At 39.8% G+C, this 15,737-nt stretch overlaps 1 protein-coding gene across 1 annotated transcript in view; it reads right to left on the reverse strand.

Annotated features, from left to right (window-relative positions):
- The window catches only part of ATP8A1 (ATPase phospholipid transporting 8A1), a 309,537-nt gene that overhangs the window by 287,523 nt on the left and 6,277 nt on the right, over nt 1-15,737 (reverse strand). Inside the window, 1 exon segment of the mRNA XM_042781818.1 lies at nt 9,141-9,186. Within this exon segment, the coding sequence (XP_042637752.1) occupies nt 9,141-9,186 (46 nt within the window).

The raw sequence follows: 15,737 nt of genomic DNA on the forward strand, positions 1-15,737 counted from the left end.
ATTTTTCCACTTTGTATTAAAATATTCATGAGCATGTCATCTTCCCTGTTGCTGTTTGCCATCAAGTCAGTTCCGACTCATGGTAACCTCACGTGTTAGAGGAAGTAGTTCTACCAGAGTAGAACTGGTCCATAGAGCTCTCAAGGCTATGCCCTTTCAGAAGGAGACTGTCAAGCTTGTCTTCTGAGGTGTGTCAGGGTAAGCATCCTCCCTACTAGATTATAATTTCTTGTAGGGCTAGAATGAAGATTTGTTTCTCTCTGCACTTGTCTTTACTGGGCCTTACACAGCAGGTGTTTAATAAAGACTTACTGACATGAAATAATAAACATTCTAATTATGAATCACAATCTGTTTTTCCCCAGGAAATATAGAGATACAACATATTTAGGTTTGGCAAAAACAAATGACAGGAAAATGTGGAACAAACTCAAAATCATAAAAAAGATCGGGCTTACTGGTCTGACAGAGATTGGTGAAACTCTCAAGATTATGGCCCCTAGTCACTTTTCAGGCCTGGAATTGAACTCACTCCTGTGGCTTCCAGCCAAACGATAGAAAGGCATATAAGGTGAACATTTATACCAGGAAGGTACACTCCTTAGAACGATCAACCATGGGAGATCAGAAGGGCAGTATTTTTACACAAGGAGATAGCTCAGAGGGTAGGTATGCATAGGAAACGACACAGGGAAAAGGTAACCACAGGGAGGAAGTAGGAAGAGAGCTGCTGCATTGTGGGGATTACAATCAATGTCATGAAACAAAATGCGTATGAAACGTTGCATGGAAAATGAATTTGCTCTGTAAACTCCCAAGCAAATCACAATTAAAAAAAATAAATCCTATTTTGAGCTAATCATGGGCATATTAAGTTTTGTCACCTACAGGTAAGTTTTTGCTTTGCTGACTTGTGGAAATGCTTGACCAAACTATTCCAAAAGAAAGATGGACTATAATGGAGTTATGAAAAAGACCATGATATTTGGAATGTGGATTCCACTGGACTGAATCAAGATTTTCAGAATGCTGGTGTAGAAGGTGACAGATTCACAGATTGCAACTGCTCTAAATTCACAAGGAACAGAAATTAACTGTTTAAGATTGAATAAACTAAAACATTACTCAAAAACAAAACTCACTGCCATAGAGGCGATTCTGACTCATAGTGACCCTCACTGGGTTTCTGAGGCAGTAAATCTTTATAGAAGTAGATTGCCCCATCTTCCTTCCATTTGAAGCAGCTGATGAATTTGAACCACCGGCCTTCTAGTTAGCAGTCAAATGCCTTAGGTACTGTGCCACCAGAGGTCCTAAAAACATTACGTAGGTTTAAAAAAAAAAAGTGAGGAAAATGCCCATGAAAACAGAATGCTGTTGTTGTCGTTAGGTGCCATAGAATCGTTTCCAACTCATAGCGACCCCATGCACAGCAGAATGAAACACTGCCTGATCCCGCACCAGCTCCATGATCCCTGCTATACTTGAGCCCATCATCGCAGCCACCATGTCAATCCATCCCATTTGTCAATCCATCCTGTTGAAGGCCTTCCCCTCTTTCGTCAACCCTCCACCTTACCAAGCATGACATCCTTCTCCAGGGAATGGCCCCTTCTGACAACATGAATATCTAGAATATCATAAATAACAGAGTATCTAGTTTAAATTCAAAAGTAAAAGATAAAACGTGTGAGATACATGCACGCCGGAAATGAAGTTGAGCAAAGTCATACAGCCAACGCTGAACTATGTCCACTCACTTTATGTCGCTGAATTTTGTCACTGGGATTTGCTTCTCTGTGTGCAAATTTTACTTATAGGACAAATGAAAGGCAATCTGGGGCTGTATTTCCTATAAATCTGTATCTCTTCTCCATTCTCAGCTGTTGTTGAAGATAACGAATATTATGGATTGTGTCCCCTCAAAATATACGTTGTAAATCCTTGGAGTTCTGGTAGCATAGTGCCTAAGGCACCTGACTGCTAACCAGAAGGCTGGCAGTTCAAACCCACCAGCCACTCCTCAGAAGGAAGGTTGGGCAATCTACTTCTGTAGTGATACCGCCTCAGAAACCCAAGGAGGGGTCGCTATGAGTCAGGTCCGACTCAACTTGACGGCACATAACAACAATACCAGTGGTTATAGTCCTATCTGGGAATTGGTTGTCTTTGTTAAATTAATGAAGCAGGATTAGTGTAGAGTATGTCTTGAGCCAATCTTTTTTGAGATATAAAAGACATTAAACAAACAAGCAAGTGAGCAGAGATGGGGGAAGATAGATGCCAAGGCACATGGAGATCTCTAAGGAATCAAGAAACCGAAGTGAAGAGACCAGGGTCTTTCCTGAGAGCTGACAGAGAGAAAGGGCCTTCCCCTAGAGCCAGCACCTTAAATTTGAACTTCTAGTCTCTTAAACTGTGAAAAAAAAATTCTGTTTGTTAAAGCCATCGACCTATGGTGTTTCTGTTACAGCACCATTAGATAACTCAGACACGTAACTGTTACTGTTGTTAGGTGCCACTGAGGCAACTCTGACCCACGGTGACCCTATTACAACAGAATAAAACACTTTCTAGTTGTGCATCACCTCACAAGCCTTGCTATATTTGAACCCATCATTGCAGCCACTGTGTTATTCCACCCACTTAACTAGTTCAATTTATAAAATCCTAAAAACTCAGTAATAATTTAAAAATATTAAAATCATTTATGTGTCTGAAATTATTGAAGCCAGTATTCCTTCCATACATGTGCTCAGTCTTTAAGCCCTAGGATCATGAAAACATTACTTTCTAAGAACTATTTATAGGTAAGTCAATGTACAGGTAAGTCAATGTACAGATGGGTCAGATGTGGGGGCCCTCTCAGAAGACAAAAAGGCAGCCATCTCTCCTATTCAATACAGTCATAACAGTGGTGCAATTTTAAATCCTTTAGCATAATATTGAGACTCCTTTGTACAACACTGGAATATATTACACTGAATGGACTCAGTCCTGCTGGTAGATCACTAAAGGTTTAAAAATCCAAGACATATTCAATGCACAGCAACTCAACATCTTTTTCACAAAGAAGTTTAAAGGTGAAATGGATTCGAGTTGGAGACAAGCAACTACATGCTCTGCAGGGATGTAACCTTGTTAGTGGTTCTCAACCACTGCCAACTCAATCCCACTTCAGAAAAGGCCAGTGTAGCTCAAGGGAAGGAAGACGGGGATGAGCAGGTTTGCTGTTTTTAGCTATGTGCCTGGTTTAAAAATTTCATGTTGTGTTTTTCTAATGAAAACAGAGGAAAAATGCTCTATTAAGACTTATTATAATCTAAAATATACTAAACAATAAAAGAGGAATTAAAAATGCCACTGTGATCATGATAGTCCTCATTCAACTACAGGATCAAGTCAGGTGATCAACGTGCTGTCAGATGCCAGTCATGTCTCCCACATATTCTTACCTGCAGAATGTATACAACTCATTGTGCAGGGATTATATCCCAACCTGGGACTTTTAAAAACCAAGTCTATTTCCTTAGCGGGCATTGTGAATTTTGCAAAATATCCTGGTGTGCACCTGAATCAAATCCTTTTTCTCAGATCTTTAGGCTTTTTTTTTTCCTTGATAAAACCTCAGTGTCATTCCATTGAAATAATGGCATGGGGGTGCAGTGATTAAAGTGCTAGGCTGTCAGCTGCTGTACTGGCGAAAGATACAGCAGTCTGCTTCCATAAAGATTTACAGCCTTGGAAACTCTAAGGGGGCATCTCTACCCTGTCCTGTAGGGTCCTCATGAGTCAGAATTGATTAGATGGCAGTTGGTTTGGGTTTTTAATTTAACCATAATAACATTTCAAAAAAAAAATGAAAACATACTGTTACGATGTAAAAAGACATCTAGCTTAACCACCACAAAAAATTCATATAGGGATGAGCTTCAATTTATTTTCAGTATTACAATGACAATTAGAAATTTATTGTTTACTAATTCCTCCAGAGATAAATTTAGCAAAATCACTTTGAGGAAAAAAAAAAAGAGACTGCCTCCAGTGGGTGCATAGACACATGGAAGAAAGTACATCAAATACTGAGTTAAAATATTAAGAAAATTTGGAGGTGTTCAGATGTAAGCAAAATTAAAGTGGCAGTGCTTTGGGGCCTTGAGTAACAAAGTAGCAAGTGGGCACATGAGGCAAAGCACGGTAAAATGATGACATAATAACTTCAACAAAGAAGGTAAAGGAGTAGCAAGGACTTCTGCCACATCAGAATTTTATCAGTGCCTGCAAAACAGTCCGGGACATAGTGTAGTGAAAATATTGCTTATTATCTTGCTCACATTCCACACGATGAATTTTCAAGGTCTCGTTCCATGTCTAATTCCCCTTCCTTCTTTATCTCAAGCATCTATATGGGGAGTGGTTCATTCACCCATTCATTTGCCCTTTTATGCACATATAGAGAGCACTGAAGTCAGGATGCTGGGCAGAGAGCTATGGGGAACACTTAACATGTTGTAAAGAGAACATGCAGTGTGACAATTTAGTTCATACAACCATCCTGTCTTACACACAGAAGACAGGAGTCAAGAGAAGCGATCATAGTCCTTGGGGAGCAGATCACAAAATTCATCAAGATTCATACTCCCTGGACTTCTGAGCATCAATTCTCTCTGACCTCCGTTAGCAACTAAATCATCAGTGAGCAATATGCAATTGTACACTTGTCAGTTCACTGGCCCTGACCAACTTATCTATCTCCGGGACAAGAAATGCCTTGTTACTAAAAGTACTGGTGATGAAAAACTCAAAATATAAATTGCTCTTCTGACTCCATATCAGAATGTGAAGTTCTGAATTAAGCTCAAAATTCATAATTTGATCCTTTACTTGGTCACTAATTGGTAAAATGAGTCATCAGGCAGGTGCCAGTCTATAGGTAAATGACTGAAAATGGAATTATGAATTTCCATTTCTGAAGTTACTAGAGGACAGAAAAAAGAAAGTCATTTTCTGGTGTCTCAACATTATGATAAATGGAGAAAACATTGAAATTATCAAAGATTTCATTTTATTTGGATCCAAAAGTCAACACTCATGGAAGCAGCAGTCAAGAAATCAGACATCATCTGATGGAACCACAGAGACTACGGGCCCTAGCTGCCCTTCAGGTCTGGAACTGAACCCACACCTGTGGCTTTCAGCCAAACAAAAGACAGGTATATGAGTTGAACATTTACCTAAGGTAGATATATTCCTTGGAGAGAGAATCATGGGAGAAAGAAGGGCTGCTTATGCACAGGGAGACAGCTCAGGGGGCAGGAGTACATGGAGGGATGGATGCTGGGAAGAGGAAGTGGGAGGGGAGCTGTTGCATTGTGGTAAATTGTGGTAAATGTCATGAGAGAAAGTGTATGTGAACTGCTGTATGGAAAGTGAATTTGCTCTGTAAATTTTCACCCAAATCACAATTAAAAAAAGAAATCAGGTATTGTATTGCACTGGGCAAATCTGCTGCAAAAGACTTCTTTAAAGTATTAAGAAGCAAAGATGTCACTTTGAAGACTAAGGTGTACCTAACCCAAACCATAGTATTTTCAATCACCTCATGTGCATGTGAAAGCTGGACAATCATAAAGAATATCAAAGAAGAGTTGATGCCTTTGAATTATGGTGTTGGCAAAGAATACTGAAAATACCATGGACTGCCAGAGGAATGAACAAATCTGTCCTGGAAGAAGTGAAGCTAGAATGCTCCTTAGAAACGAGAATGGCCAGACTTCATCTTACCTACTTTGGTCATATTTTCACAAGACCCCATTCCCTGGAGAAGGATATTATGCTTGGTAGAGGGTCAGCAAAAGAAGGGAAGACCCTTAAGGAGAAGGGCTGACACAGTGACTGCAACAATGGGCTCAAGCATAGCAAGGAGTGTGAGGAAGGCGCAGGACCGGGTAATGTTCCGTTCTGTTGAAAACAGCGTCACTATGAGTTGGAGTCAACTGGACAGCATCTAACAACAACAGTGCCTCAATGCAAAATGGGAGAAAAAAATATCCATTTCTCTAAGAATATACAAAAGTTAATGTCTAAATCTGAGAGAAAAGTGTTCTTTGCCATTTTATGTGGTCTTAGTAAACATTTGGAAAATGAAAACTCAAGCATAATACTCAAATGTATATCAAAAATTAATTATCTGTCAAAAATTCTCCCTTCCGACTCCTACACACTCTCTCTTGCCTCAGTTCAGGAAAGCAAATTGAATTTCATTTTGGCGTAATGGTAACAGATGGCTATTTTATTAAGCAATTTGAGTTATCTGACAGGAAACAGTGTCCTACTCAACATTTCTGTTATCACCTATCAATGGCCAAACTAAAAAGACCCATAATCAAGCTAGCTAAAAGAAAAAAAAGAAAGACACTATTCCCTTAGAGATAATTTCAAGTATCAACATAAAAGTCATAGCTTCTTGGATATGGATTTTCTTAGTCATCTGCTGCCCGAAATCATTTTTTTTTTACCCTGGTAAGCCCTAATACTTTATTTTTGAAATGAGTTTTATACACACTAGTTGATTTGGGCTCATGTCAACCCTGTGTGTTACAGAGTACAATTCCTCCACAGGGTTTTCTTGACTGTAATCTATATGGAAGCAGATTACCAGGTCTTTCCTCCACAGCACTGCTAGGTGGGTTTGAACTGGCAACTTTTAGGTTAGCAGTTGAACACAAACTGTCTGCAGCACCCATGCACATTCACACCCAGAAAAATAGAAGCATTCATCAGCACGTTGAGATAGTTGAAAATCATCACAGATGATGATGTTTATGCTTCAAATGTACTAAGTTAACTTCTTAGGCCAAGACTTGAACATAAGTAACTGCTGGTCCCTGAAGAAAAGAACCCTCTGCTACAATATACTTTATATGGGTATTTCATCTTTTTATTTCTAAAGCTGTTACTGAACAGTCTAAGGAACATGGCAATAAATGGAAAAACTGCATATAGCCCCAAATAGCAGCACCTGCAGCCTCTGGGTCATCACCCTTTCAACGTGTATGGTTATCCCTTTATCCCTAACCTCGGGAGTCCCCAGGCTTCTATGATTCCCCTGGTCCAATTCATTCTGCTCTACATCCTTAACCCACACTTTCATCCTGTTTCTTTTTAGCTGCTAACTCTTCAACAGCTATTCAGTACACATGAGAAAAATTGGAACTCCCTCGGCCTGGCCCTGAAGGGAATGACGCCAGCCTAGCTTTCCAAGCATGTGCTTGTATCCCTCTGAAATGAGCTGCTTCTCTTCTTTTCACCCAGTATTCGCCAGTAAATAGTCCCACAAAGCAACGTAGCAATAGCCTATTAACCGCTGTTCACGACAACCTCTCTTCTCCCTTTCTCAACTAATCCACACATATGTCTTCTCTATGCCTCTCAGCTCATCCAAAGTCTACCCATGATTCAAAATCTAGCTCAAGTTGCCCCATAATTTTATCTTCTCCTTTGTAATTCCTATGGCATTTGGAACCACTATTTGCCACAGACAACTAAAGAGACTTTGAAATTGCTTTCATTTTGTACAAAAGATGCAGTATTGATCTTTTGTGCTTTTATATGACATTCCATGTGTATCTCAACAAATAGGTTTTGAGTTCTTCAAAGTAAAGGTTCCCATCTTATACCTTTCTCTCTCTGTGTGTGTATGTGTGTATGGTCTGTCCTGTACAGATAATACAATTTAGTAAATATTCTGTAAATTTATTAGGTGATATTTTAATAAATATATCTTCCTAAAATGTATCACAGATTAGCAGATAATCCTTTAGATACTGTGGTAGGTAAGGCTGTGTGTCAACTTGGCTGGGCCTGGTTTTGAGTAGCTGGACAGCTGGATATAGTTATTCCCCAGGATGAGACTGGTAATCTATTGGAGCAGCTGAGTAGCTGCCTTAGGGATGTGGTCTCCTTCCAGGACATAAGAAGACAGGTGTGAGGAAAGTCTCTGAGTTGTGGCCCATCTGGATCCTGTATATAGCCGAGTCTTTATCTCAGTGGCCAGCCATGCTGTCTGCCAATCTTGGGACTGTTAATGGATTTGAATTAGTGGTCTGCTGTGTTGCTTGATAATTTTGGGACTGTGACATTTTACTTGTCAACCCTGGGTTTATCAGCCTCAGCAGCCAGAAACCAGAGTTAAGAGACACTTCCCATTTCAGTGGGCCAGGAGCAAGAGGCAGAGCTGAAGCCCAAGGTTGAGGGGCCTTCACCCAGCCTCTAGAGCTGGTATTTTGAACTTGGACTTGCCTCCTCAACTGCAAGAGAATAAATCCCTCTTTGTTTAAACCACCCACTTGTGGTATTTGTGCTAGAATGGCACAAGAAAACGAATACAGACACTGAGAAGAGAAGCAAGGCATTCTGACAGGGCTCCATAAAATTCACAGCAATAAAGTATAAGGATACTGCTTCTCATCACCAGATAATGTCTGCAGATACCACCAATTGTCATCACATCAGGGGACTTGAGAGAGCATGAGACACCCAGATGGGCAAGGCTCAGGGATGCAGTGAGATGTGTTGTGACCATTCCTGGGTAGGTTTCTTTTTAATAAAAATCTGAGAGGATAATAGTCTATTTGTTGTATCAAAATGTCATGACACCAAAATAGCCATGTCAAAATGCCACGCTGGCCCCTTTTTTTTCATTTTCTTTATTTCTGGAGCATAAATCACCTGCCTATATGGCATAAGAGTTTCCAATATGCCTTTTAGCCAAGTAACCACATTTGATTATTTTCTATAAATCTTTTCCTAGAGTAACCTCTGCAGATCACAAACAAAATACAGACATGTTATAGCATTTAACACTGTCAAAACAACTGAAGAAATTGTGGACATGATTAAGTACAGCATGGCTATGAAGCACTGAAATATATTAAAAATGCTGCCTCTCAGAAGTATTCCCAGTGTACATGTGAACTTAAGTGTCAAGTTCATAAATGCTACAAAGGAAGAACCTACCCCGGAGCAAGAACCCAAGAGGTTCCCAGAATGCTCAAGTGAATTACTTTAATGGAAGTGATCTGCATATAACTCTGTGAGAATATTTGGCACACATGAGAATTAAGATGTAAAAGTCTTACCTTGTGTCTGTTTCTTGTTCACTGCATTATCAGCCTTATGTCGTTTCTAAAGTAAAAAACAAAAAGAACTGTGAACAAGGGAACAATTAGTAAAACAAAATAGCACCCACACCACAAGAGGGATTTCTTTTAACTTCTGTTTCTCAGGGTTTTAATCCTGTCTGCTCATATCAATTTTATAAGTAAGGGTCAATGGGGATGTGGACATGGGAATAATCGGAGGGCACTTAGGAATCTTTAAACTGACAGCACAACTCACAGCACCTTTACATAGTACCACTGGGAACACAGGTTTGCTGCCCTCGGAAGGATCTTAAATTAGCATATATGTGGTTTACAGACATCAGCCCTTCATTGAATTATGGAAGATCTACTCAGCTTAATTAGGAGCTCTGGTAGCACAGTGCCTAAGGCACTTGACTGCTAACCAGAAGGCTGGCGGTTCAAACCCACCAGCCACTCCTCGGAGGGAAGACGGGACAATCTACTTCTGTAGTGATACTGCCTCAGAAACCCAAGGAGGTGTTGCTATGAGTCAGGTGTGACTCGACAGCACATAACAACAACAACAACTCAGCTTAATTAGATAATGAATTTCATAAGAAGCTGAAAAATTTCAATATTGTTATTAAATGATACCCACTGCTGTTGAGTGGCTCCCAACTCAAAGCAATCCAACAGAGCAGAGTAGAACTGCCCCGTAGGCTTTCCTAAGCTGTAATCTTTATGAGAGCATATTGCCAGGTCTTTTCTTCTACCAGTAGAGTGGCTGGTAGGTTTGAACTGCTGATCTTTTGGGTAGGACTCCAGGGCTTAACCACTGCACCACCAGGGCTCCTTAAATTAGCATGTAGGTAAGACTAAGGGAACTCTGGTGGCATAGTGCCTAAGGCATCTGACAGCTAACCAGAAGGCAGGCAGTTCAAACCCACCAGCCACTCCTCAGAAGGAAGACTGGGCAATCTACTTCCATAGAGATAGTGCCTTGGAAACCCAAGGAGGCGTTGCTATGAGTCAAATCTACTCAACAGCAGTGAGTTTGGTTTGGTTGAGGTAAAACTAAAATTTTAATGTACTAGAGAGTTGAGCTGAAAAGCTGAGTTAGTCTTTTGCTTAAATAACTCATTTAAGAAAGATGATGGTCCAAGGAAATTATTTATAATAACCGTCATTTAATACCACTGGAGAAAGATGTGGCAGTTAGGTATACAGCCTTAGAAACCCTATGGGGCATTTCTACTCTGTCCTGTAGGGTTGCTATGAGTCTGAATCGATTCCACAATAATGGGTATCATTTAATAAGGACACTGAAATCTTTTCAGCTTCTTATGAAATTCATTATCTAATTAAAATGAGAAGATCATCTATAATTTAATGATGGGATGATGTCTGTAAATAACTAGAACTTTTTGCATACATCCTCTTCTACCCACTGCTTACCAACACTCTTACCCCTGGAATCACAAACCACATAATCGTTTTGTTTCTCCTCCCAAAAGCATTTTTAAAATTACATTTGTCTAAGTCTGAGTGGGTGAGTTTAAGCTATTACATAAGCCAAAGTTTTACAGCAGTGAGTAATGAAACGAAGGGCAAGGTGAGAGAAAAGATGAGACTTTGAGTGGCCAGAGGAAGCTAACTTCTGTACGGTTCAGCTAGAGGTTCTCCACGCCTTGCATCTAAACTTACAGCATTGAGCATAACACATTAGATTCCATTAACTAGGCTGAAAAGAGTTGAGTGTAAAGGTTCTATCACAGAAAGTCCAAGGTCAGATCAGCTGCATATAACTGACTATGCAGTAAGCTGGAACAAATCAACAGCAAATGAGTTCCTAAGTTTTCCATTTGCAAAGACACATGGCTTAGAATCACACTGCATGCACGAAAACACTCTCCAAGAGCAAAGTCTAGAATTGTGGCTTAGCACTCCTCTAAGATACAGCAACATTCTGAGAAGTGGCATGATAGCTGGCAATGTGAATACAGTGAACGCAATCAGCCACAGAAGTGCATAAAATGCAAATAAAGCATTCAAAATGCCTCTGTGGAAGACTGCTGAAAACGATTCTTGCCATGTCCATACACAGGAACACACTAGAATAGTTTCTCAGAATAAAATATTCACTGATAAAAATGCAATACTGCTAACCAGAAACCTGGAGGTTCAAACCCACAAGCCACTCCTCAGAAAGAAGGTTGGGCAATCTACTTCTGTAGTGATATCACCTCGGAAACCCAAGGAAGGGTCGCTATGAGTTGGGGCCAACTCAATGGCATATAACAACAACAACAATAGGCAAATTATTGCTTCCAAAAGCAAGCACTCGTTTTTACCAGCCAATAGTCATAAAAGACTTTTTTTTTTTAATTCTGTTAAATTTGTAGCATCAGTAGAGAATATTTTATAATTGACAAAACTCTAAAATACTCATCTGTTTGTTAATAAAGATCCTAACGAAGGAGTAACTCAAATTTTGGTCCAAATTAATGCTGTAAAATAAATTTTGATGTTTGAAAAAAGTGAAAGTATTTCCAAAATATGCAATGTCTGTGACAGACAATGGTTAGACTTTCAACTGAACGACACAAATAAACATTCACTTCAAACAGGAAATTTAATCTTATGAAGCCTAAGGAGATTGTGAATATTACTTTCCATTTACAGAGAATTCTCACACATGAAAATCTCTTTTCTCAATCTTCCTGCCAGAGAATAAATTTTGTTACTTGCCATGAAACAACTGTGTTGAATATAAATTTAAGCTTCCATCTAAACAGGAAGTTTCTTAAGACTACAAAAAGAAATGATCTTAGTATAATTAAGCATGCTAAATGTTGACCACTCCCTACTTCTCTGGTGACACAGTGGATAAGGCGTCTGGCTGCTAAACAGAAGGTCAGCGGTTCAAGGCCACCAGTTGCTCTGTGAAAGGAAGATGGGCAATCTACTTCTGTGAAGATTTACAGCCTCCAAAACCCAGTGGGGTCAGTTTAAGTCGGAATCAACTCAAAGACAGTGAGCTTGGTTTGTTTTTTGGCCCTACTTCTGGAAGCCCTTCCCTCCTTTGTTGTTGTTGCTGTTGTCAGGTGTTCTTGACTTCATTTCAACTCACAGCAACACCATGTGACACAGTACAACTTCCCCAGATGGAGCAAACAACCATCTATCTCCCGTAGGTAAGTTCAAACCATCAACCTTTTGGTTAACAGCTGAGCACTTAACCTTTGTGCCACTAGGGCTCCCTCTTCCCTCCTTAGTATTTCTTATTATATCGCTGCCAAGGTTTCCCACCTCTACTTCTGCCTTCTTTGCCAGCTTGCTTCAGTGATTGAAACCCCTAAGGCTTACTTACTCCCTGGCCTTCTTCTCCTCTCTATGTATGCCCTTCCTAGCTCATCTCTTCCATACCTGCAGCTTCACTTACAACCAATAAGACAATTTATACCAGTGAAGACTCTCATCTGAGCGCCAGACTATTATGCCCAGTTGCCTCCTTTACAACTCCCTTTAGGAGTCTCAAAGGCATCTCAAAATATGCTCAAAAGGCAACCTTAACCTCCAAGATGATGAAAACCTAAGCCCACATATCCTTGAGAACAGAAGAACTAGATAGCACCCAGCTAACACTGTCAACCACTCAGAAAGGGATCAAAACAGAAGATCTGGGATAGAATGGGAGAAAAATGTGGAACAAAACTCAAAATCATAAGGAAGATCAGGCTTACTGGTATGATATGGACTGGTAAAGCTCCAGGCACTATGGCCTCCAGTCATGCTTCAGGCCTGAAACTGAACTCACTTCTGTGGCTTCCACCAAACAAATATATAGGCATATAAAGTGAATATTTACACCAGGTAGGTGCACTCAGTAGAACGATCAACCATGGGAGATCAGAAGAGCAGTATTTGCATGGGGAAATAGCTCAGAGGGTAGGAATGCACAGAAAAAGGACACAGGGAAAAGGTAACCACTGGGAGGAAATGGGAAGAGAGCTGTTGCACTGTGGGATTGTAATCAATGTCATGAAACAAAATGTGTATGAACTGTTGTGTGGGAAAAGAATTTATGACAAAGTGTATGTGAACTGCTGTATGGAAGATGAATTTGCTCTGTAAACTTTCACCCAAATCACAATAAAAATTTTTAAAAAGGAAAAGAAAATGAATTTGCTCTGTAAACTTTCACCCAAATCACAATTAAAAAAAAAAAAAAGACTAGTCCATTCAGATGGATCTTTGCTGAAAGCAAAGATTGTAAGAAAGTTGTCTACCTATTTTACTGACTGTTCAAAGGCTTTGACTGTGTGGATCATAACGAATTATGGATAACATTACAAAGAATGGGAATCCCAGAACACTTAATTGTGCTCACCAGGAACTTGTACATAGACCAAAAAGCTGTCATTTGAACAGAACAAGGGGATACTGCATGGCTTAAAATCAGGAAGAGTGTACGTCAGGGTTGTATCTTTCACCACACTTACTCAATCTGCATGCTGAACAAATAATCTGAGAAGCTGGACTATATGAAGAAGTACACAGCATCAGGATTGGAAGAAGAATCACTAACAACCTGCTATAAGCAGATGACACAACTTTGTTTGCTGAAAGCAAAGATGACTTGAAGCACTTACTGATGCAAAGACTACAGTCTGCAGTGTGGATTACACCTCAATATAAAGAAAACAAAAATCTTCACAACTGGAGCAATAAGCACCATCACGATAAATGGAGAAAAGGCTGAAGTTGTCAGGGCTTTCATCTTACTTGGATCCACAGTCAACACCCATGGTGGTAGCAATTAGGAAATCAGGCGCTGGGCAAATCTGCAAAAGACCTCTTTAAAGTGTTAAGAAGTAAAGGTGTCACTTTTAAGACTAAGGTACACCTAACCCAAGTGACGGTATTTTCATTTGCCTCATATACATGTGAAAGTTGGACAATAAATAAGGAAGACCAAAGAAAAGTTGATGCCTTTGAATTATGATGTTGGCTAAGAGCACTGACAATACCGTGGACTGCAAGAAGAAAGAGCAAATCTGTCCTGGAAGAAGTGCAGCCGGAATGCTCCTTGGAAGTGAGAAAAGCCAGACTTCATCTCACCTATTTGGTCATATTGTCGGAAGAGACCACTCACTGGAGAAAGATACCATGCTTGGTAAAGTGAGGGTCAATGAAGAAGGGGAAGACCCTCAATGAGATGGACTGACATGGTGGCTTCAATGATGGGCGCAGGCACATCAAGCATTGTGAGGATGGTGCAGGACTAGACAGTGTTTTATTCTGTTGTTGTACAGAGTCACTGTGAATTGGAGTCATACTGATGGCACCTAACAACAACAATGCATATGCCAAGACTCACACCTAAATACCACTTCATATGTAATTATTGAATGAATGAATATGTATATGTGTGTGTGCATGTATATATATAATATTTTCTCCTACAGATGACTCTTTGTTCAACTATCTGTATAGTTTTTTTTCTTACCTAAGTAGTAGTATTTCATAATTTCTATCACTTTATACTTTGATTTAAACTTCTTTTTAAGTCATCCTTGTAGAAAATTTTTACTCAATTTCTTAACTGATTTCACCAGACAAGTACCTCACATAAAAATAATATTAGTATGACTTTCTTCAGGAATTGTCTGGTTATCTGCTTTCTACTAGTAACCAACTACTACACAGTGCCAACAGAAGTCCTGTTCCAATATCTTGGATACCATTTTATTTACCATGTATTTTCAAACACAAGGTACTAGAAGCTGCAGTTAGAGAGCGTATAGCTCCACCAGCATAAATAAATAAGAGGATAGGGATGGCAGCTTAGAGCAATAGTTATGATGCAGACCTCTAGCGTCACACCACCTTGCATCTGCTGTTATTAGGAGCTCTGGCAGCGTAGTGCCTAAGGCCCTTGACTGCTAACCAGAAGGCTGGCAGTTCAAACCCACCAGCCACTCTGCAGAAGGATGGCTGGGCAATCTACTTCTGCAGTGATACCACATTGGAAACCCAAGGAGGGGTCGCTATGAGTTAGGTGCAACTCGACAGCATATACGAACAACAACAACTGGAGAAGTTTACCCCTCTGCCCCTTCCTCCTCATGTGTCAGATGGGGATAACAGCAATACTACCTTGAAGGATTATTACAGGATTTAATAAATGAAAACATATAAAGCAATACATGGTACCAGAAAGTTCAATAAATTTACCATCGTTGGGGCTCTTCATAATAATACAATAGTAAGAGCACTGGATGGGCTATAACTAGTGAAAAGATGCTCAAGCATCTGATGTTATTGGGGAATTGCAAATTACAACAAAGAGATACCTAGTTATCAGAATGGCTAAAACACTGACAACACCAAATGCTGTGGACACTGAGCAACAGAACTCTCATTCATTGCTAGTAGGAAAGCAAAATGGTTCAGCCAATGCAGTGTGGCAGTTTCTTACCAACTAAACATAGTCTTGCATACAAAGCATGAGCAACAAAAGAAAAAAAAACGTATCGGACTTCAAAACTGAAGACTTTTGTGCATTAAAGGATTTTGTCAACAAAGCAAAATGACAACCTACAGAATGAG

The sequence above is a fragment of the Orycteropus afer genome, unplaced genomic scaffold (assembly GCF_000298275.1).
Source record: "Orycteropus afer afer isolate SDZICR_OR568_19922 unplaced genomic scaffold, OryAfe1.0 scaffold00176, whole genome shotgun sequence".
Taxonomy (NCBI): domain Eukaryota; kingdom Metazoa; phylum Chordata; class Mammalia; order Tubulidentata; family Orycteropodidae; genus Orycteropus; species Orycteropus afer.